At 42.9% G+C, this 21,804-nt stretch overlaps 1 protein-coding gene, 1 long non-coding RNA gene and 1 pseudogene across 2 annotated transcripts; 2 read left to right on the top strand and 1 right to left on the bottom strand.

Annotated features, from left to right (window-relative positions):
* Positions 1–753: 753 nt before the first annotated feature.
* On the bottom strand, positions 754–10,591 carry LOC134204643 (rho GTPase-activating protein 100F-like; annotated as a pseudogene).
* Positions 10,592–14,525: 3,934 nt separating this feature from the next.
* On the top strand, positions 14,526–15,423 carry LOC134204642 (uncharacterized). The gene is made up of 3 exons (XR_009977917.1): positions 14,526–14,730; positions 14,798–15,063; positions 15,149–15,423. It is a non-coding gene; the product is annotated as an uncharacterized LOC134204642 (long non-coding RNA).
* Positions 15,424–15,761: 338 nt separating this feature from the next.
* LOC134204641 (cyclin-dependent kinase 8) lies at positions 15,762–18,655 on the top strand. The gene is made up of 7 exons (XM_062679428.1): positions 15,762–16,253; positions 16,382–16,633; positions 16,694–17,097; positions 17,151–17,442; positions 18,099–18,134; positions 18,201–18,239; positions 18,309–18,655. The coding sequence occupies exons 1-7, from the start codon at positions 16,032–16,034 to the stop codon at positions 18,591–18,593; spliced, it is 1,530 nt and encodes a 509-aa protein (XP_062535412.1). The 5' UTR covers positions 15,762–16,031; the 3' UTR covers positions 18,594–18,655.
* The last annotated feature ends 3,149 nt before the right edge of the window (positions 18,656–21,804 follow it).

Here is a 21,804-nt window from a genome sequence, read left to right as displayed (position 1 = left end):
ACTTCATGCCAATCGCGGCGCCTAAAACCATTTGATTACAGCGGCACTATTTAACTTTGACAACCGGCTGTCACACGTCCGGAAACAATCGAGAGGGGAAAGAAACCACAAAACTTATTTAAGGTGAATCCCCGCCGAATGTAGAAATGAGTGACATTTAGCGCTCGCACACTGTGCAATTTATTCAGCATGTGTACCCAGCAAGGAAGGTTACTCTAACTTGAGCATAATGTGCATCTAACCTGTGAGATAGTTAAGGTGCCGTCAGACGTTGCAAGCAAATCACTCGCAACGAGCATTTTGCTCGCAGAAAGTGACAATTGTCAAAAATTTTCCTGTCTGACTACACTGAAAGTGATTGCATGCAAACAAATGACAACTCGTAAGCAAACGCTCGCTTGCAATGTGTGACTGCAAAGCGTTAAAAATTTTCAACTCGCAGAAACGAAATTGCGCTTGCTAGTGCAGCACTAGCAAATTTTTCGCTCGCAAAAGTGAAGACGTTTTCAGGTGGCAGTGTTGCACTGCAAAAATAGGAATGAAATTACATTTTCTGGCCGAAAAAAAAGTTTTTCGTTTTTGTTTATATTTGCATGAGAGTAAATCTGTCATTTGCTTAAAGTAAAAAATTGCTACGTGTGACTGGAATTGCGAGTGCTCTCAGAAATCATTCGCTCGCACGAGTGATTTGCTTGCAACGTCTGACGGAGCCTTTACACTAACATTCTCACTAACGGTTAGGGTAAAGTGAGGCTAAAGTTACGCTAGAATGACACACTTTTGTTAGGTATGTTTATGCTTGGTGCATAATTTCATCTAACCTGTTACACTCACGTTACATCAACGTTAGATATGTTTCGCTTTGGGCGGTTAGCCAGCGGTTAGGGTTGTTTCAAAAGGGATTTCATGTTGATTTATTTACACCCAGCTGTCATCGGACGCAGAATATATATGTACTTGTGAAAGTACATATACATAACTGCCTCGAATGACAGCTGGATATAAATAAGTTATCAATAAAGAAATTGATTGGGAAAAGTAATATATTTACCAACTGAATAGTACGGAACGGCTACATTTTTTTACAATGCCTGGAATTATCGACAGAACATTCGTGCTGTCCCGAGGCCAAGATCCGCTCCGGGTGCAGCTTGCAGGTAGTAAGCAGGCTCTCCACGAATTGCCGCAGGAGAGTAGTGAGTGAAAGTGCACCTCTATAACAGCTTGTGTCGATATTGAGGATCCCACGAATACACCAGGACATCCATCTATTTGTTGCAAACCTTAATCCAGCTCAAAGGATTCATCCCAGTTGAACTGTAAATTTCCTGATCGCACTACCGTACGTGCCTTGCGGATACAATCGCATTCCAGTACGCAATATAAATCTCGGATCATCGGTTGCTGCGCTTGAGACGGTTCAGACATAGCCCGTAGTCCACGACCGGCAAGCAGATGGATTCACAGCACTCCGGACATTCGATTGCGTGAACCACTGTTAGAAGAAAAGCAGAATAAATAATTATTTCACAGTTACTAATTTGCTAACAAGGTCCGTCTCACCTGTCTTATTCAGCTTGACCTTAGTATACTCGGCCGGGTTGATGTCGATCGGATGGTGGGTGCGGGGCAGTATTGTGCTCGGTGTAGGTGCCGGGATCTGATGGCCGGTGAGGGCTGCCATTGCCGATTCTATTGCGCCACCCGGACTAGCTTGAGTCAGTTTCAGCAGCTATCGCATACGCCGGACACTTGGCGAACGAATTGACGACGGCCCAATATGTTGCGAGGACCGAGGTGAGGACATAGACCGTACCGGCAGTGAAGACATGCAGGTACCACCTGCACCGGTTAGGTTATGCAGGTCCAGTGTGCCACCGGCTGCTGAAGATGTTTTCGGTGTTTTTAAGTACGCCATGAATGTTTTCGGCGGAACAAGAAAACCGATGCACTAGCTTCCGATTTAGGACGTCGCGTGAGGCTCGCATTTGTCCGCAAATAGCAGAATTGCTAGGTACTCGTCGCAAACTGGCGGTCAAGCGCTGGCGAAGATCTCGAGGGTCCCTTTAGATGGGCAGTGAGTACTTGGGAGCTGAAAGGTTTCCGTCATTTTCGTCCTGCAGACGGTCAGCGACATGGCTCCGGAGACCCATACGGGACCCGGGTCGATACAAATCTCGGATCATCGGTTGCTGCGCTTGAGACGGTTCAGACATGGCCCGTAGTCCACGACCGGCAAGCAGATGGATCCACAGAATTCCGGACATTCGATTGCGTCAACCACTGATATAGAAGAAAAGCAAAACAAATAATTATTTCACAGTTATTTACTAATTTGTTAACAAGTTCCATCTCACCTGGCTTATATAGCTGGAGCTTAGTATACTCGGCCGAGTTGATGTCGATCGAGTGGTGGGTGTGGGGAAGTGTTGTGCTCGGTGTAGATGCCGGGATCTGATAGCCGGTGAGGGGTTCCATTGCCGATCCTGGTACGCCACCCGGACCAGCTTGAGTCAGTTCCAGGAGCTATCGCATACGCCGGACACTGGGCGAACGAATTGACGACGGCCCGATGTGTTGCGAGGACATAGACCGTACCGCCAGTGAAGACATGCAGATATGCAGGTACCACCGGATCCGGTTAGGTCATGCCCGTCCAGTGGCCCACCGACTGCTGAAGAGGTTGTTCTTAAGTACGTAATTTTTTTTTTGCGGCGGAACAAGAGAACCGATGTACTCACTTCTGATCTAGGATGTCGCGAGAGGCTCGCATTTGTTCGCAGATAACAGAATTGTTGGGTACTCGTCGCAGCCAAGTTCGATATTAATCCGAGGTAAAGATCGATAGACTGGCGGTCAAACGCATGGCCGGATGGTTGTAGTAGTAGTAGGCCGCGGTCCGATCATGGCTTCCGTATCGGTGGAGTAATCCAATCCAATCGATGGACCGTATCGGTGTGCGTGATGGCGGTGGAGGTTCGTCGTCAGCGGTCAAGTATGCCGCCGGCAATGGGAGCTGCTTGGTCAAGGTCGGATTATAGGCTAGACCCGAATAGTGCGTGTCTCCCGAGTGTTTGGTGGTCTGCATATTCGACTCGTGGCAGGTGTTGATCGGAACCGCTGTGTGCAACCTTTGGTGTGATTGCGACATGGTGACACCGGTTCCGGCTGACATGCGTCGGTTGGCGCTTGGGTAGAACGAGTGCACCTTTTCGGCAAAACTCTCTAGCGTGCGTTTTCTAGTACTAGAACGAAGTTTGAAAGCTCTGCGTTCCCTTCGGTAGTTTGGTGATGACCGACGGCGGTGGTGTATAGCCCCAGCTGGGTGTTTCCACCGACTCGCCCTGTCGGGGACCGTAGTACAGATCTAGCTGTTCGCTCTGGGGCTGTAACTCTTGAAGCCCAGTCCCATACAGGAGTGAGACTGGGTCATTTCCCTACCGAATCTCATTCGGCGCACTCTGGTGGATCTCAATGAACATGGCGCCCAGTTCGAACTGCAGGAGTACCTTCGGAGAAACCTGCAGTAGTTCCCTCGAAGATTCCTTCAAGAATTCTTTCGGAGATGATCCCACAGAAGTTCTTTCGGTGATTCATCCAAGAATTTTTTCGGAGATGATCCCACAGGAATCCCTACTGAGATTGGGAGATTTTTCTTGGAGTTCCTTCGAAGATTGCTACAGCAGTTCGTTCAGAGATTGCTCCAAGAGTTCCTTCGAAATTACCTCCAGGAGTTCCTTCGTAGATTCCTGCAGGAGTTCCTTCTGAGATTCATGCAGGACTTATTTCGAAGACAAACGCAGGAGTTCCATCAGAGATTCCTACATGAGTTCCTTCCGAGATTCCTCCAGGAGTTCCTTCGGAGATTCCTCCAAGAGTTCCTTCGAAGATTCCTACAGGAGTTCCCTCGGAGAATCCTGCAAAAGTTCCTTCGAAGATTCCCGCAGGAATTCTTTTGGAGATTCCTCCAGAAGTTCCATCGGAGATCCCTTCAGAAGCGGAGATTCCTACATGAGTTCCATCTAAGATTTATCCAGGAGATCCTGAGATACCTCCAGAAAATCCTTCGGAGATTCCTCCAGGAAATCCTTCGGAGATTCATCCAGGAAATCCTTCTGAGGAAAAAAATCCTTCAGGAGTTCCTTCGGAGATTCCTTCAAGAATTATTTCGGAGATGCATCCAGGAATTCATTTGGTGATTCCCAAAGGAATCCTTTCTCAGATTCCTTCTGGAGTTCCTTAGGAGATTCCTCTAGGAGTTCCTCAACAAAATCCTCCAGCATTTCCTCTAGGAATTCGTTTAGGAGTTACTCTCGAATTTCCTCCAGGAGTTCCAATAGAAATGTATTCAGGAATTCCTCCAGAAATTCATATGGGAATTCCTCCATGAGTTTCTCTAAACCACCTGAACCTTCTCCAAAAGTTGCACAGGAAAATCCTCCATGAGTCTCATTGGGAATTCCTTCAGGAGTTTCTTCGAGAAATTCCTCCAAGAGTTCCTCTCGGAATTCCTTCAACAGTTATTCTGAAAATTATTCCAGAAGTTCCACTGGAAGTTCCGCCAGAAGTTTCTCTGGAAATTCTACCGGGAGTTATTCTGGGAATTTCTCCAGAAATTTATCTGAAAATTCTTCCAGGAGTTCCTATATATGTTAGTTTCGGTAGAAGTTCCTTTGAGAATTCTTTGAGAAATTCATCTGAAAATTCCTCCAAGAGCTACTCTGCGAATTGCTCGGAACTTCCGGAGATATTCCTGGAGGAACAGAACTATTATTCATCAGACGCCGCAGAACCGTGTATGGTTACAACAACCCATTTGATCAATGTCTTCGTTCGTTGAACAGTATTAGTAACGTATTTGATTTTAATATGTCTAAACATATATTTTAAAATAGGATTAAGGCTCTAGGTTAAGGTGCAGTCTGTGAAATAGTTTTTAATTCTTTCGAGACGTTGGTAAATAAATACATAAAAATTCATTTGGGAATTCCTCCAGCCTTTCATTTTAGAATTCTTTTAAAAATTCCTCCAAGAGCTGCTCATGGAATTCCTCCTTGAGTCTTTGAATTTCTTCAGTAGTTCATCAAAAAAAAAATCCTCCAGCCGTTACTCTGAATATTCTTCCAGTAATTCCTCTGTGAGTTCCTCCAGAAGTTCTACTGGGCAACCGGAGGTATTCCTCGAGCAACTTTCGAAAGAATTCCTGGAGGAACTTCCGGGGGAATTCATGGAGGAATTCTTGCAGGATCTTCCGGAGGGATTCCTGGAGGAACTTCCGGAGGAATTCCTGGAGGACCGGAGACGAGCCAGCCTCGGGCTGCAAGTCTCCTAAATAAAGACAAAAAAAAATCCTGGAGGAACTTTCTGGAGCAACTTCTTTACCATTCCGGAAGAAACTCCCGGATAAATGCTTGAGAAACTCCCAGCGGAACTTCCTGATGAATTCCTGAAGGATCTTCCGGAGGAATTCCTGGATGAACTTCCGGAGGAATTTCTAGAGGAACTTCCGGAGAAATTACCTGAAGCAATTTCTTGACCATTTCCGGACAAAACTTCCGGATGAATTCTTGGAGAAATTCCAGGAGGAACTTGCAGATGAATTCCTGGAGGAACTTCCGAAGGAATTCCTGGAGGAACTTCCGAAGGAATTCCTGGAGAAACTTCCTTGAGAAATGGTGAAGAAGTTGCTCCAGGAAGTTCCTCCAGGAATTCCTCCGGAAGTTCCTCCAGGAATTCCTCCGGAAGTTCCTCCAGGAATTCCTCCGGAAGTTCCTCCAGGAATTCCTCCGGAAGTTCCTCCAGGAATTCCTCCGGAAGTTCTTCCAGGAATTCCTCCGGAAGTTCCTCCAGGAATTCCTCCGGAAGTTCCTCCAGGAATTTCTCCGGAAGTTCCTCCAGGAATTTCTCCGGAAGTTCCTCCAGGAATTCCTCCGGAAGTTCATCCAGGAATTCCTCCGGAAGTTCCTCCAGGAATTCCTCCGGAAGTTCCTCCAGGAATTCCTCCGGAAGTTCCTCCAGGAATTCCTCCGGAAGTTCCCCCGGAAGTTCCTCCAGGAATTCCTCCGGAAGTTCCTCCAGGAAGTTCCTCCAGGGATTCCTCCGGAAGTTCCTCCAGGGATTCCTCCGGAAGTTCCTCCAGGAATTCCTCCGGAAGTTCCTCCAGAAATTCCTTTGAAAGTTCCTCCAGGAATTCCTTCGAAAGTTCCTCCAGGAATTCCTTCGGAAGTTCCTCCAGGAATTCCTTCGGAAGTTCCTCTAGGAATTCCTTCGGAAGTTCCTCCAGGAATTCATTCGGAAGTTCCTCCAGGAATTCCTTCGGAAGTTCCTCCAGGAATTCATTCGGAAGTTCCTCCAGGAATTCCTTCGGAAGTTTCTCCAGGAATTCATTCGGAAGTTCCTCCAGGAATTCCTTCGGAAGTTCCTCCAGGAATTCCTTCGGAAGTTCCTCCAGGAATTCCTTCGGAAGTTCCTCCAGGAATTCCTTCAGAAGTTCCTCCCAGGAATTCCTTTGGAAATTCCTCCAGGAATTCATTCGGAAGTTCCTCCAGGAACTCCTTCGAAAGTTCCTCCAGGAATTCATTCGGAAGTTCCTCCAGGAATTTCTTCGGAAGTTCCTCCAGGAATTCCTTCGGAAGTTCCTCCAAGAATTCCTTCGGAAGTTCCTCCAGGAATTCCTTCGGGAATTCCTTCGAAAATTTCTCCAGGAATTCCTTCGGAAGTTCCTCCAGGAATTCCTTCGGAAGTTCCTCCGGGAATTCCTTCGAAAATTTCTCCAGGAATTCCTTCGGAAGTTCCTCCAGGAATTCCTTCGAAAGTTCCTCCAGGAATTCCTTAGGAAGTTCTTCCAGGAATTTCTTTGAAAGTTCCTCCAGGAATTCCTTTGGAAGTTTCTCCAGGAATTCCTTCGGAAGTTCCTTCAGGAATTCATCTTAAAATTCATCCTGGAATTTCTCCAAGAATTTATCCGGAAGATTTGTCCGGATATGATCAAGAAATTGCTTCAGGTAATTCCTCCGGAAGTTCCTCTAAAAATTCCTCCGGAAGTTCATCCAGGAATTCCTCCGGAAGATCCTTCAGGAATTCATCCGGAAGTTCCGCTGGGAGTTTCCTTCGGAAGTTCCTCCAGGAATTCCTTCGGAAGTTCCTCTAGGAATTCCTTCGGAACTCTTAATTCCTGGAGGAACTTCCGAAGGAATTCCTGGAGGAACTTTCGAAGGAATTCCCGGAGGAACTTCCGAAGGAATTCCTGGAGGATCTTCCGGAGGAATTCCTGGATGAACTTCCGGAGGAATTTCTAGAGGAACTTCCGGAGGAATTACCTGAAGCAATTTCTTGATCATTTCCGGACAAAACTTCCGGATGAATTCTTGGAGAAATTCCAGGAGGAACTTCCGAAGGAATTCCTGGAGGAACTTCCGAAGGAATTCCTGGAGGAACTTCCGAAGGAATTCCTGGAGGAACTTTCGAAGGAATTTCTGGAGAAACTTCCGAAGAAATTCCTGGAGGAACTTCCGAAGGAATTCCTGGAGGAACTTCCGAAGGAATTCCTGGAGGAACTTCCGAAGGAATTCCTGGAGGAACTTCCGAATGAATTCCTGGAGGAACTTCCAAAGGAATTCCTGGAGGAACTTCCGAAGGAATTTCAGGAGGAACTTCCGAAGGAATTTCAGGAGGAACTTCCGAAGGAATTTCAGGAGGAACTTCCGAAGGAATTTCAGGAGGAACTTCCGAAGGAATTTCAGGAGGAACTTCCGAAGGAATTCCTGGAGGAACTTCCGAAGGAATTCCTGGAGGAACTTCCGAAGGAATTCCTGGAGGAACTTCCGAATGAATTCCTGGAGAAACTTCCGAAGGAATTCCTGGAGGAACTTCCGAAGGAATTCCTGGAGGAACTTCCGAAGGAATTCCTGGAGGAACTTCCGAAGGAATTCCTGGAGGAACTTCTGAAGAAATTCTTCGAGGAACTTCCGAAGGAATTCCTGGAGGAACTTCCGAAGGAATTCCTGGAGGAACTTCCGAAGGAATTCCTGGATGAACTTCCGGAGGAATTTCTAGAGGAACTTCCGGAGGAATTGCCTGAAGCAATTTCTTGATCATTTCCGGACAAAACTTCCGGATGAATTCTTGGAGAAATTCCAGGAGGAACTTCCGAAGGAATTCCTGCAGGAACTTTCGAAGGAATTTCTGGAGGAACTTCCGAAGGAATTCCTGGAGGAACTTCCGAAGGAATTCCTGGAGGAACTTCCGAAGGAATTCCTGGAGGAACTTCCGAAGGAATTCCTGGAGGAACTTCCGAAGGAATTTCAGGAGGAACTTCCGAAGGAATTTCAGGAGGAACTTCCGAAGGAATTTCAGGAGGAACTTCCGAAGGAATTTCAGGAGGAACTTCCGAAGGAATTTCAGGAGGAACTTCCGAAGGAATTCCTGGAGGAACTTCCGAAGGAATTCCTGGAGGAACTTCCGAAGGAATTCCTGGAGGAGCTTCCGAAGGAATTCCTGGAGGTACTTCCTAAGGAATTCCTGGAGGAACTTCCGAAGGAATTCTTCGGAAGTTCCTCCAAGAATTACTTCGGAAGTTCCTACAGGAATTAGCTGGGGTTTCTGGGGTTATTCACAGAGGGAGTCCTGAAAGAATTCCTAGAAAACTTTTGGAGCAAATCCCAGAGAAACTGCTGGAGAAATTCCCAGATGAATTTTTGGTGGAACTCTCAGAGGAACTTTTGGAACAGTTCCCAGAGGAACTGCTGGAGGAGTTCCCAGAGGAACACCGGAGAAATTCACAGATAAATTTCTGATGGAGTTCTTAGAGAAACCCCTGGAACATTTTTTGAAGCAAATCTCAGTGGAAGGATTTGAGCATCTCCCAAAGGATCTCCTGGATGAATTCCCAGGAGAACTCCTGAAGGAATTCCCAGATGAATTTCTGGTGGATTTCCCATAGAATCTCTTGGAGGAACTCCCGGAGAAATTGTTGGAGAAATACCTGAATGAACTTTCAGAGGAACTGCAGGAGTAATTCCCTAATTAGTTTCTGGAATTATTCCCGGAGGAAATCCTGAAGGAATTCCCAGAGGAACTTTTGGAGCAATTCCCAGAGGAACTGCGGGAGGAATTCCCATATGATTTTTTCCATATGGATTTCTCAGAGAAACACCTGGAGGAATTTCCAGAGGAACTCCTGGAAGAATTCTCATATAAATTTCTGGTTGAATTCCCAGAGAAACCCAGAAGAATTCTCCGAGGAATTCCAAGAAACATTTCCAGAGAAATTTCTGCAGGAATTCCTAATTGAATTTCTAGAGGAACTCCCTGGATGAACTCCAGATGAGTTTCTGGGATTGTTTGGAGCTATTCCCACTTTTGGAGCAATTCCCAGAGGAACTACTGGAGCTACTCCCAAAGTAAATGCTGGAAGAATTCCCAAATGAACTGCTGAAGGAATTCCCAGATGAATTTTTGGTTGAATTCCCAGAGGAACTCCTGGAGGAATTCCCAGATGATTTTTGGTAGAATTCCCAGAGGACATTTTGGATCAATTTTCAGAGGAACTGGTGGAGGAATTCCCAAAGGAACACCTGGAGTAATTCCCAGCTGAATTTCTGGTGGAATCCCCACAGAAACTTTTAGAGAATTCCCAGAGAAATTGCTGGAGGAACACCTGAATGAATTTTCAAAGGAACTCCTGAAGGAATTCTCAAATGAGTTTCTGGGGTTATTCCCAGAGGAACTTTTGGAGCAATTCCTAGAGAAACTGCCCGAAGCAATTCCTGAAGGATTTCCCGGATGATTTACCGAAGGAATTCCCAGAGGAACCCCCGAGGAATTCCCGAAGGAATTAGTTTAAATCTCGTTAAATAAATAAATTTCTAGGGGATTTCCCCGATGGAAATCCGGAGGAATTCTCGTAGGAATTTCCGATAGAGTTTCCGGAGGATTTCTCGAAGGAATTCCCGAAGGAGTTAGTTTAAATCTTATAACATAGATTCCCGGAGGAATTCCTGAAAGAATTCCCAGAGCAATTCCTGAAGGAACTCCCGATAAATTTAAAACAAATTAAAATTAACAAAATTAAAATTAACTAATAAAATTGCTTTGGGAATCAATTTTCTATGTATGTTAAAACGCCGCGCAGCCAAATGCTATAGAATATAAGCTTAAGAGCCCCGTACATAGGATACGTTTGCGTTGCGTTTGACAGTTTTCCCATGGGAAATGTGTCAAACGCAACGCAAACGTATCCTATGTGCGGGGCTCTGGCTCGATACCCACGTAGCATCTTTTCGACGCAAAATGCACGCGGCGGTAAATCGACGCAGGTAGCGGTAACACAGCGTCATCGCGCCGATGCACACCTGCGTTATTTTAACACTGCGTGCACATGGCGTCGAAAAAACGCTACGTGGGCATCGGCTCTTAGATGGTACTTTTGTTCGAATCATGTGTACCTACGCTACGCTGCTTGCCTGCGTTCTCTTCTGCGACTCCGACTGGCATGGACTGGACTGGAAAAGGGTAGTGATGCAAATCCTGGAGACAAAATTCAATATAAATATCATGAATTTGCATATGCAGAAGAAACTTACATGAATTATCCTTAGGGCCGATGCTCACGTAGCGTTTTTTCAACGCTGCGTGCACGTGGCGTTGAGAAAACGCAGGTGTGCATCGGTGCGGCGACGCTGCGTTACCGCTTTTTCCCGATGCACATCTGCGTCCTTTTAACGCCGTGTGCACGCAGCGTTGAAAAGACGCTACGTGGACATCGGGCCTTATATGTCCCGTAATCCGTACACCCGGATGCGATACGGTATCGAATTGCTGTTTCAACTTCGATCGAATACGGAAAACTTGATCTGCATATGGTGTCATTATTTCTATGCTTCTCTGTTAATTTCTCCCCACGAGCTGGGCCATTTTTTACCCTCTCGATTACTTCGTACACTTCCGAGTTATTGTAGAAAGCCATAGAATTTTGTCCTGCACATCCTTACCGCGTGTTGTAAAAAATATCAGTGGAACCAGGTTCGCTTACCTGATGCAATCAAGTTTTGATCGTAGAATAATTCCGACGTGAACTTGGTGATAGCTTCGTATGCTCGATATGTGGGTAATGTGTCCTTTCGTCATATCTCCAGGGACGCTAATCCAATCAAAATGTTCAGCGTTACAACAACGATGCGATGTTTCAGAACATCATCCACCGTTGGTCATCGAAAGTTGCGCATACTGATGTTCAGATCGATTAGACATTGTTTCTGCACAATGCTGTTGACCGTGGCAACCCATCGTTTGTGGTAGTAGACAAGCAGTGGCCTCTTCCAAGCCTACCTCAATGACCTCAACCCATGGATACAGAAAATCCTTGATGTACAAATCAGCTGCCGACACATCTCCTCCAAGTTTTATGAGTGCGAACAATTCAGCCGAATGGGAATATTTGGCTATGCTGGTGGCCATGCCACTCGGTGTCAACATATAGATAATTGCTATTGTTGTCTAGTGGTGAGATTGAACCGAGCTATTTGTTCATAGCGGGCGATTTCTTCCACGTACAATAGCTCGTGAAAGCGGTTTTTGTAGTTGTTCTTGGTCAGCTTTTTATCTGTGATGATAGATTGCAAAATATGTTGCAGAGGATACCTTGCAGGCAAGTCCTTGTCACGTTCGGCATCCGTAGCATAGGCCGGAGTATACATATGAGGGATGATGGTTGTTGTAAACTCTATTATCTCCGAATAGGTCTCGTCTCTTCGTTCCGAATTAGACATTATAATATCTTATCACACCGGGATAGTTCTGCTTGATGATGAAATGATTCAGGTAAGCATCTTGGAGCATCCACGCCTTCTCTATTCTCTCTTTCATCACTTTATCGGACTAGGCGGCTGTGTCCACCGTTCCAGCAACTGTTCGGTGTATTTTTTGCCACACAGTTCTTAGTAACGCGCCCTTTCGAGTTTTTTGTTCGTACGATGCTGGAAACGTTCCTTCCACTCATTCTGTTCGTCTGTTCCGTGAGGTTCTCCAGGTAATTTTCACACAATGCATATAATTCCGCCGTGGAGGTGCACGTTATTTCCAATCACATCCTGTCGATAAAAAAGAAACGTTTAGGTATTAGGTAGGAATCGAAGTATTATAGAGTTAAATCAATCCGATTCAATAATTTTCAAAGGCACATTTAAAACAAAAACAAAAACATATTTAAATTAACGTACCTTCATCCGACATAATAATGTTCTTGTGGCTTTCCGTTTGGCAATGTTTTGCATCTCCGAAAGGAATCCACAGGAATCCTTTGATGTGTCTTCATTGTCGCTTCGGTTACTTTGGATGCTATTGTTGATGTCGTCACTGCCATAGCTGGGCTTGTTTTCCACCATGTCATTTCCATCCTCAGATGCAGGTTCTTTCTCACTGGGGTGGATGTCCCTAGTCAATGAGTCAATTCTACAAAGAGTGGCTACATATAAGAAAGTCACCCTAATAAGCTGGATAAGCCGTTTCCTTACCTTTTTTGCTGTAGCGGTTGGATTATTTTGCGTTGGAGAACTAGACGAAGCCGCAGAAGATGACGAATCGGTGACACGATCTGTTTCAGCAGTCTTAGTAGATGGCAATCTTCCGCGACGACGTCGTACTACTTAAGTTCTCCGCTCCGGATCAGCACAAACACGCTATTTTTGAAAATAATCCTGCTAATGGAACGTACAACACGAAAACACGCGATTTTTATTCCGCAAAATTGTGCTCTGTATTTTTCCTTTGTTTTTTTTTATTATTTACTGCAAACCTCGCTGTGCCGTTTTCGTTATGTGAAACGAAAAGAACTGGAAGAGAAAAAAAAACAAAGAAACAGTATCAGCATAAAAGCATGAAAATGGTTATGTTTTTGAAAGGTAGCATATCTAACCAATCTAACCGGAGCCTAACATCTCACAAATTGTTTCCTGGGTAAATAGACGAATCCAAGTAAAAATAAGAAGAAGACGCACGACGGTGTTAACTTTGACAGATCCTACAGCACAGCATAGGAAGATCATTTTAAAATGCTTATAATAAATTCTAGACAAAATGTAATTAAAATCTGATTGAAGTATGATACGGAAAAAGCTCCGAGCTGTATGATAGATACATTTTTGGAAAATATCGCTAGTCAAGTTGAAAACCGAAATGGTGGACTAGCGAAGTTGGCTTTTTCTCGCAATCCGTACGTTAAACCTAACTTCGCTAGTAGTGCGCTACTCTAATTGGGCCCTAATTAGACTAGCGCGCCACTAGCGAAGTTAGGTTTAACTTACGGATTGCGAGAAAAATCCAACTTCGCTAGTCCCGTATTCCGGTTTTCAACTTAATCGAGTATATTCAAAAAATTGAGATAAGCTTCCGAATATGTAATTCAGAACTTTTTCCGTACCGCCATGATTTGATGTCTATTTGTTTTCAGATTGAGCACTCACACACAAATATTATACACGGAAAATCAAACTTTTTTGAGTGTATTGAGTGTGAGAAAAAGATGACTGTGAGAAAAAAAATCTCGCAGTACTCTTATAAAGTGCAAAAAGCGCAATAAAACTAAATCTTTTTTCAATACTTTTTTCCGCTGGCATGCATCATTAGATGACACGTAATAAGCGTGATTCACAGCAAAGCTCAGTTCATTCAAATTCACTGTGAAAAACGATAAAATTATACATACACCGGTATGCTGCACGTACGTCGGTGTACATTGGTCGGTTTTCCATAGTGCACGATTGACGCAACTGCAGTTTTGTTTTGTTTTGCTTTTTTGGTACATAGGACACTCTTAGTTCCCATGGGAACATATGCATAAGTTAAAGCGACGTATGTAACAGCACAGAGAACAGACGTTGAAGCTGCACTCGCCATGTTGTGATAACTTTTTACTGTTCATTTTGAAATAACTTTGGAATGTCGCCGTTATCCCCTGCATAATCAGCGCTAGCGTCATCAAAAAATGCCACCGTGCGCTGGTGTCGTTATGCATGCAAGAGCATACCAGCGCCATCGTGTTGTCAAAATGAGATTGTGAGTTGCAATGTCGACGTCGATGGCGTTGCGGTTCGGTGTGTTTGTTTACACATGTTTTGCAAGAAATTTTGTTCGAGCCTCCATGTCTGTTCTCTGTGGTAACAGTGAGACTTCAAAAATAAAAAATTTTTACATACGTCGATTCGCAAAAAGATTGAATCAAAGAATTTTAAGATCTGAAATCAGTAAAATCGATACGTATTCGCGAAGTCGAAGCAAATTCTGCTCTTTCCTCTTATGGGAAATCCCATTGCTATCTGTCAGAGTATGAGTGAAACATGGCCGCCATCTCCTCCTCTCTGTTGCTCTACTGTAAAAACCCACAAAGAACTGTCATTGTTTGTGTGAAGACTTTTGCTTCGACTTCGCGAATTATATAAATAAAGCCGCGTGTGATTGTCACGGTGTATTAAAAACCCCGTTTTGTTTACTTTTGTTACATACGTCGTTATGAAAAATTTAGCTTGAATTAAATTTTCACGCTCGTCCGGCTGAACTCAATTTTGAGTCGCCTTAACTCAAAATAATAACTTCTTCAGAGACGTCAAACTCTGAGTAACTGAGAATTATTATTTTGAGTTGGTTTGACTCATTCTGAATAAATCGAAGCAGAACTAGAAAATGAGTTCACAGTGAAAATTTCAAGAAGTTCAACGGTCACTGATAGAATTTCACGTAAGCTTTCTGATTTAATAACCTAAAGTCTCAATAAATTTGCATGTTTAACTCTTTCTCATTGCAGCATTAACATCTTGAAACAACGACCCAAGCCTATAGGCAACTGAAGCACAACTATTTAGACAAGGAACATATATTATCTATTTTACTATTTTGGATCTATACAATGGGACCTTCGATTTCGCTAAGATGCTCGCCTATAACGAGGTCTACAGAGCAAGACGATGCTGAAGGTGACCGGGTCCGATTCTCGGTTCGGTCTAGGAAATTTTCTCGACTTCCCTGGGCATAAAAGTACCATCGTGTTAGCCTCATACGAATGCAAAAATGGTAACTTGGCTTAGAAACGTCGCTGTTTATAACTGTGGAAGTGCTTAATAAATACTAAGCAGCAATTTTTTTTTCATATTTTCAGGACATTCACAGATCACTAGAAAAATAGATGAAACATTTCCGGGATTTTGTCGCCGCCTTTGTACACTTCGTCAAATATGTCAGCATCAGTGACCGCTATTACGACATCCTGCTATAACAGCAGATATGAAGGAGGTTTGGGCAGAGGTCCACGATTAGATCCCTTACTAATTTATGCTTCTTGTGCCAATGCTCTTTTCTTCTTGCCGCATCATTACTCTCGTCATTACCAACCACCGCTCAACAACCATTTTAGGATCGTTGAATTATTTTATAATATTTAGAAAGAATTTATTATATTTAGAAACTATTGTATTTATTTCAATTTATATTTGATAATAAATGTACTCTGTTTTCAAATTAATTATCTTTTAACTGAACAAGATTGGTTTTCTCGATTTGACAAACTCAAAATCCTATAAATCAAATTTTATGAATTTGAGTTGAAGCAACTCAAAATAAAATATCTTCCTCCGTTACTCAAAATTGAGTTCGATGGCCTTAACTCAATTTTGTCTTGAGCCAGTTTTTACGATTTTGAGTTAAACTGACCCAAATTTGAGTTCAGCCGGACGAGCGTGTTGATCTCCATGAAGCCAGAACATAGCTTGCAACAATTTGTTTACCAATCTCTGTGCCGAAAGTAGGAATAATCTCCGCTACTCCCTGAAAGTTTTTTTTCAAATTAAATAATTTATCAAGAAAGCTGTATATTGTTTTTAAAATTGTGTTTTCCGAGTTTTTTGTTAGTTTAATTACATTTCATAGATACTATTAGTGAAGCCCGCACGATAAGTGTTTGGTCTCATACAAATCCGAGTGTTAATAGAAGAAAAAACTTTTCCTTAAAAAAAAACAATCGTTTCGTTGGCTGCTGCTAAGATATGAGCAACGCTGTTATGATGGATTACGAGTTCAAGATGAAAACCCAACAGGAACGAGCTAAGGTGGAAGACTTGTTTGAGTACGAAGGTTGCAAGGTTGGGAGGGGCACGTACGGACACGTATACAAGGCCCACCGTAAAGAAAGCAACGACACTAAAGACTACGCGTTAAAACAAATCGAGGGAACTGGGTTGTCAATGTCGGCTTGTCGGGAGATTGCGGTAAGTCGGCTGAGATCGATCCGAGGTTGGAAGTGTACTTTGTGTAATTTAACATGGATGATTTGACGTTATTTTACTCCTTGTTGACTTAAATTGCTAATAGCATACTCGTTTGTTTGGTATTCCAGTTACTTCGAGAGTTGAAACACCCCAACGTGATCAACCTGATTCGAGTGTTTTTGTCGCATACAGACAGAAAAGTTTGGTTACTGTTCGATTACGCTGAGCATGATTTATGGCATATTATCAAATTCCATCGAGCGGCAAAAGCAACTAAGAAGCCCGTTATGGTTCCGAAAGGAATGGTCAAAAGCTTACTCTATCAAATATTGGATGGCATCCATTATTTGCACAGTAATTGGGTTCTACACAGAGATCTGGTTAGCTGATATGAATGAAAGGCTATTTGAAACATATCTGATCAATTTTGTTTATTTCAGAAACCTGCCAATATCTTGGTGATGGGTGAAGGTAACGAGCGTGGTCGTGTCAAGATTGCTGATATGGGTTTCGCTCGGTTGTTTAATGCCCCATTAAAGCCACTAGCGGATTTAGACCCCGTCGTGGTCACATTCTGGTATCGTGCTCCAGAGTTGCTGCTTGGCGCCCGGCATTACACAAAGGCGATTGATATTTGGGCAATTGGATGCATCTTTGCGGAACTGTTGACTTCCGAACCAATATTCCATTGTCGGCAGGAAGATATTAAAACTAGTAATCCATATCATCACGATCAACTGGATAGGATCTTCAACGTGATGGGCTTTCCACAGGATAAAGATTGGGAGGATATCAGAAAAATGCCGGAGCATCACACTTTGACGAAAGACTTCAAGCGGTCCAAGTATAACTCATTTTATCAATCACGAAAGCGCATTCTAATTAAACTCCTTTCAGTTATGCAAACTGCTCTTTGGTGAAATATATGGAACGACACAAAATTAAGCCGGACAGCAAGGCTTTCCATCTGTTGCAGAAGCTGTTGCTGATGGATCCAAATAAACGTATTACTTCGGAACAGGCCATGCAAGATCCGTACTTCTCGGAGGACCCGATGCCCACAGCGGACGTTTTTGCTGGTTATCCTATTCCATACCCGAAACGTGAATTTTTAACCGACGAGGACCAAGATGACAAGGGTGAAAGCAAACGCCAGCAGCAGCAACAACAGCAACAGCAGCAAGCTAATGTGAGTAACACGCCCATACATAAATCTTGCAGGATTCCATATTCCTTCATAAACATAAACAAAGCAATAAGCAAAACCCCACACTTTTTATTGACACCTGCGATAATCTTCTTCTTCTTATTGGCATTACATCCCTACACTGGGACAGAGCCGCCTCGCAGCTTAGTGTTCATTAAGTACTTCCACAATTATTAACTGCGAGGTTTCTAAGCCAGGTTACCATTTTTGCATTTGTATATCATGAGGCTAACACGATGATACTTTTATGCCCAGGGAAGTCGAGACAATTTCCAATCCGAAAATTGCCTAGACCGGCACCGGGAATCGAACCCAGCCACCCTCAGCATGGTCTTGCTTTGTAGCCGCGCGTCTTACCGCACGGCTAAGGAGGGCCCGACACCTGCGATAATACTTTCTTTAAAAACTTGCTGACCCTTAATTACTCAAACATTATACCTAGCTGAAAGCTTTACTTATTAGATCTGCTTTATTCATAAATGAATCACAGGAGAACGTAGTCGTTTATCTTATAGGTGAAGTAAAACTTTTTTAGGTACATTTTCACCTACCCATAAAAGTATTTTATTTGGATTCATGTTTCTTTTTTAAAGCAGTTGTATTCATGGTTTACTAATCCAATTTTGTGTTTTCTGCAGCAACAAGCTCAACAGAACCAACAACAACAGGCGAATGTAAGTATCCTGATTGTAACTCGTGATATATTGTTTCGCTTATTTAATTTTTATTCTACTTCACAGCATCAAAATCAACAACAAAACCAACAACAGCAAACAAACGTGAGTGTTCTAATTATTTAAATTGTTTCTGAGTTTTCGTATTCTCAATTATTATTCACATTCGAATAGCAACAAAATCAACAATCGCAACAGCAGCAGCAGCAGCAACAACAACAACAGCAGCAACAGCAAGCTCAAGGTGGTGGTATAGATCACAATGCTGCCAAGCGTGTTCGGATGTCTGGTCCAAATGGCCAACCCGGAAACGGTATGAATCAGCAGGACTATCAAGTCCAACAGGCCCAGCAGGCGGCTGCTGTGGCACAGCAACAGCAGCAACAACAACAACAACAACAGCAACAACAAATGATGTTCAATAACGCCCAGCAGGGTGGATTCCAGCAGCGATATTAAAACTAAAGTGAGGTAGGTAAGCATTATTCGTTCTATAAATTTTATCTTTATAGACAACTGTACCTATTGACTAATTTATGTATTGTGAACTCCCTGAAATTGGTAAAATTCTGCGCTTCATATAGACGGCTTTGGTGGTCCTAATAAAACCTAATAAACCTAATAAAAAAATAACCTAATAAAGTTAAAAAAAATGGAAAAAAAAAGTTTGGAGTTGTATACAAGACACGACCACTCGACATAAACGTAAAACCAAATATAGTACCACAGACAAATAAACATAACACACTGAACATTCATTCATCAAATTCATCGTCGTACCCACATTGAGGCGATGTAAGTCTGTATGCACAAAAAACTCACTCATCTGTTAGGCGCTTATATGCTTATAATATCATACCGACATTAGCATTGAGCAATTCGCACAAATTCGTAGGTGGTATTGCGGATCTTTTCAAAATTTTCCATTTTGCGGATTCCGCAAAGTTCTTCCGCAGCTATCAAAGTTCTACCGCCAGCTTGAGAATTTTCAAAACACTGAAACAAAATCATGATATTTGGTGTTGTCATCGTAGAATGCCATGCAAAACAGCTCAGTGGAAGTATGAAGTGACAGCTGCGGTAATTTATATGTTGAATCGTAAAAAGGAAAGTTAACTCTGGAACAGCAATACAAGCCTGGACTATTGTATGAGATTAGCATCACTTTTATCCGTAACCACAGATATTGATTTGCAGGGTTGTTACGGAGATACTGAAATATTTTCCGCGCCAAATCCGCGCCGACTAAAATGAAATCCGCGCCATTTCCGCGCGACATGAAATCAATTCTGCGCCAAATCCGCGCGACCCAGAACTGACTTTTCCAATATACGTGAAATATTTTAGTTACCACAATTAATTGAACATAATCTCATTTACAGTTAAACCTCCATGAGTCGATGTTCTTTGACTCGATATCGACTCATGAAAGCAAATTATACAATAATAAAAATATTTTCTGGGTTACTGTGATGGTCCTCTAAAGACCTTTTCAAGGATTTTCTATTCTACATTTCGATATTTCTATGAGTCGATGGTCCTTGCAATATCGACTCATGGAGGTTTAACTGTATTTGAATTTGTATCAAGAAACAAAAAATAAAAAAATCAGCAGAAACTTCTTTGTGAATTTTGTATAGAACAATTAACACAAACTCCAACAAATATTAGTTCGGAATTTGTGCGGAAAGTCCTTCTTAAATTCTTGTGACAAGTTTGTCTAGGAGTTCATGAAGGAAATTCCGCCAATTTACATTTTTAACACCCATTTTTCGTAATTTTCCTGCAAGAATTCTTGTGTCTAAAATTTCAACTAAAATCTTCAAGATTATGTGCAAAAACGAACAGTGGGTAATGTCTGTGACATAACCGCTAAGTGGACGTAGGACTTGACTCGACCATGCCTTTAAGATACATAATATGTCCAAATTTCTCACATCAACTATTTTGGATAAATAATCGGCGTTGCATACCATTCCTTGGCAAAATCTTCTCATCAAACCGACACAAACCGAAATCAAATCTACCTCGAACAAGAATCATTAAAAACAATTCAGGAAGTATCTGTTCGGTCACGGAATATTAGCCTCGACAGTGGCAACCTTCCCACTGAAGGACTGCCTGAAATAAGCCACAAGTTGGCCCAGCAGGGGATGTAGGGCCTCCTAATCCAAAAGGAGATAGCGACTGAAGGAGAACATTAATTTTTAACTCTTAGAGCCTTGAAAAAGGCTGTTTGCTTCGGCTAAGTCCAAAAAGTAAGGAAACGATCTTTCCAAATAACCGCGAATTTCTAGTGGTGGTATAAAAAAGACTGAATACTCTGCGAGCGAATGCACTTTTCTTTTATACCTTATTTTGAATCTTCTCTGCTTCCCAATTGGTGGGCCAATCAGCCAGTGTCTGGTATCCCGCTTCTTTGTCAGCCAAAGCGTCATCATCATCAACGCGTTCGAGAAGGGCTTCTTCTTTTTTACGCTTGTTGCTCGCTGCTGGCGTCTATTTCCTAACGGGACTTTTCGCTTGATACAGGCCAATAAGCCGGGCAAGCGAGCTTAGAATTGCAGTTCAGGTGAAAAGTACGTGTTCTTTTCTGAGACAACATTGTTATTAGAAGATGGAAGGAAACACCCGGACATGGGATTTCGGGTGATAAGATTTAGAATTGGTAACATGGGACGATCATTCAGTCACGTTCGCTTTGTGTGCGGTCAGTATCAAACAATGTTTATCTAGATATTTTTTGATCAATGCCAAAAAATCCAACATTTGATGAAAAATTGATTAATAGTTTATTAATGTTTGAGCTGTTATCGGTGTTTTTTTTAATCCAAATATCCAAATATTATGTGAGAGATTTGGACATCTTATGTTTTTTTTTAGGCATGGTCAAATCGCGGTTAAATCAGAAAAATTATCCACTGTTAGTTTTGACGCTATTTATGAAAATCACGCATACAATTTTATCACTAGAATATTGGATTTGGCACCCAAGTACAATTTCTATCCCGAAGGGTATTGAAAGCTTTGATATTGATCTCTATTATTGGCTCTCTGAAGAACCGTTTGTTTTTTGGACATACATGCTGCATCATGCGGCTTTTCTTCAGCCTGTCTCGGCTCATCACCGATGCCGGCCGGTCTCGGCTCGACTCTGCTGCTGCTGCCGGTATCTGCTCAGCATTGCTGCTTTGTCGGGTCTGTAAGGTGGACTGCTGCTGTACTGGCTAGGTTTCGGCTGATGATGGTGGCTTCGATGGTGTCGAGCCGAAAAAGCGGTCGTTGCAGACTTCATTCCCTGCTAAATGGCGTGAGTGCTGTTCAACCGATTATGCGGTTGCTCCGCTTGTCCCGGTCAGAATGAAAGGAAAAAATTGCGTTGCGCTATTTTATGGCTTCTCGGCAGACCCAGCGGCTGCTCATTCGCTGGTGTCTGCACCAATGAGAACGTGGTAATGGAATGATGCAAGAATTATGCGGTACCCATATTTATAGGTTCCCTTAATCTCAATGTTTTTCATTGGAAACAGTTTCATGCCTATTGAAACAAGTTTTTCGGGTCTTATCAAGCATGGACATGAAAGGCATACTTGAAATCTGTCGATTGAGTGGCTTACCGCAGAAATTCGTCCATTGAGACGAACGCTCAACACAGCGTAACGCGGTCGAT

Source organism: Armigeres subalbatus, unplaced genomic scaffold (assembly GCF_024139115.2).
Source record: "Armigeres subalbatus isolate Guangzhou_Male unplaced genomic scaffold, GZ_Asu_2 Contig784, whole genome shotgun sequence".
In the NCBI taxonomy this organism is placed as follows: domain Eukaryota; kingdom Metazoa; phylum Arthropoda; class Insecta; order Diptera; family Culicidae; genus Armigeres; species Armigeres subalbatus.
Note: the sequence above shows the minus strand (reverse complement) of the source record. Positions and strands in the feature narration are given on the sequence as shown.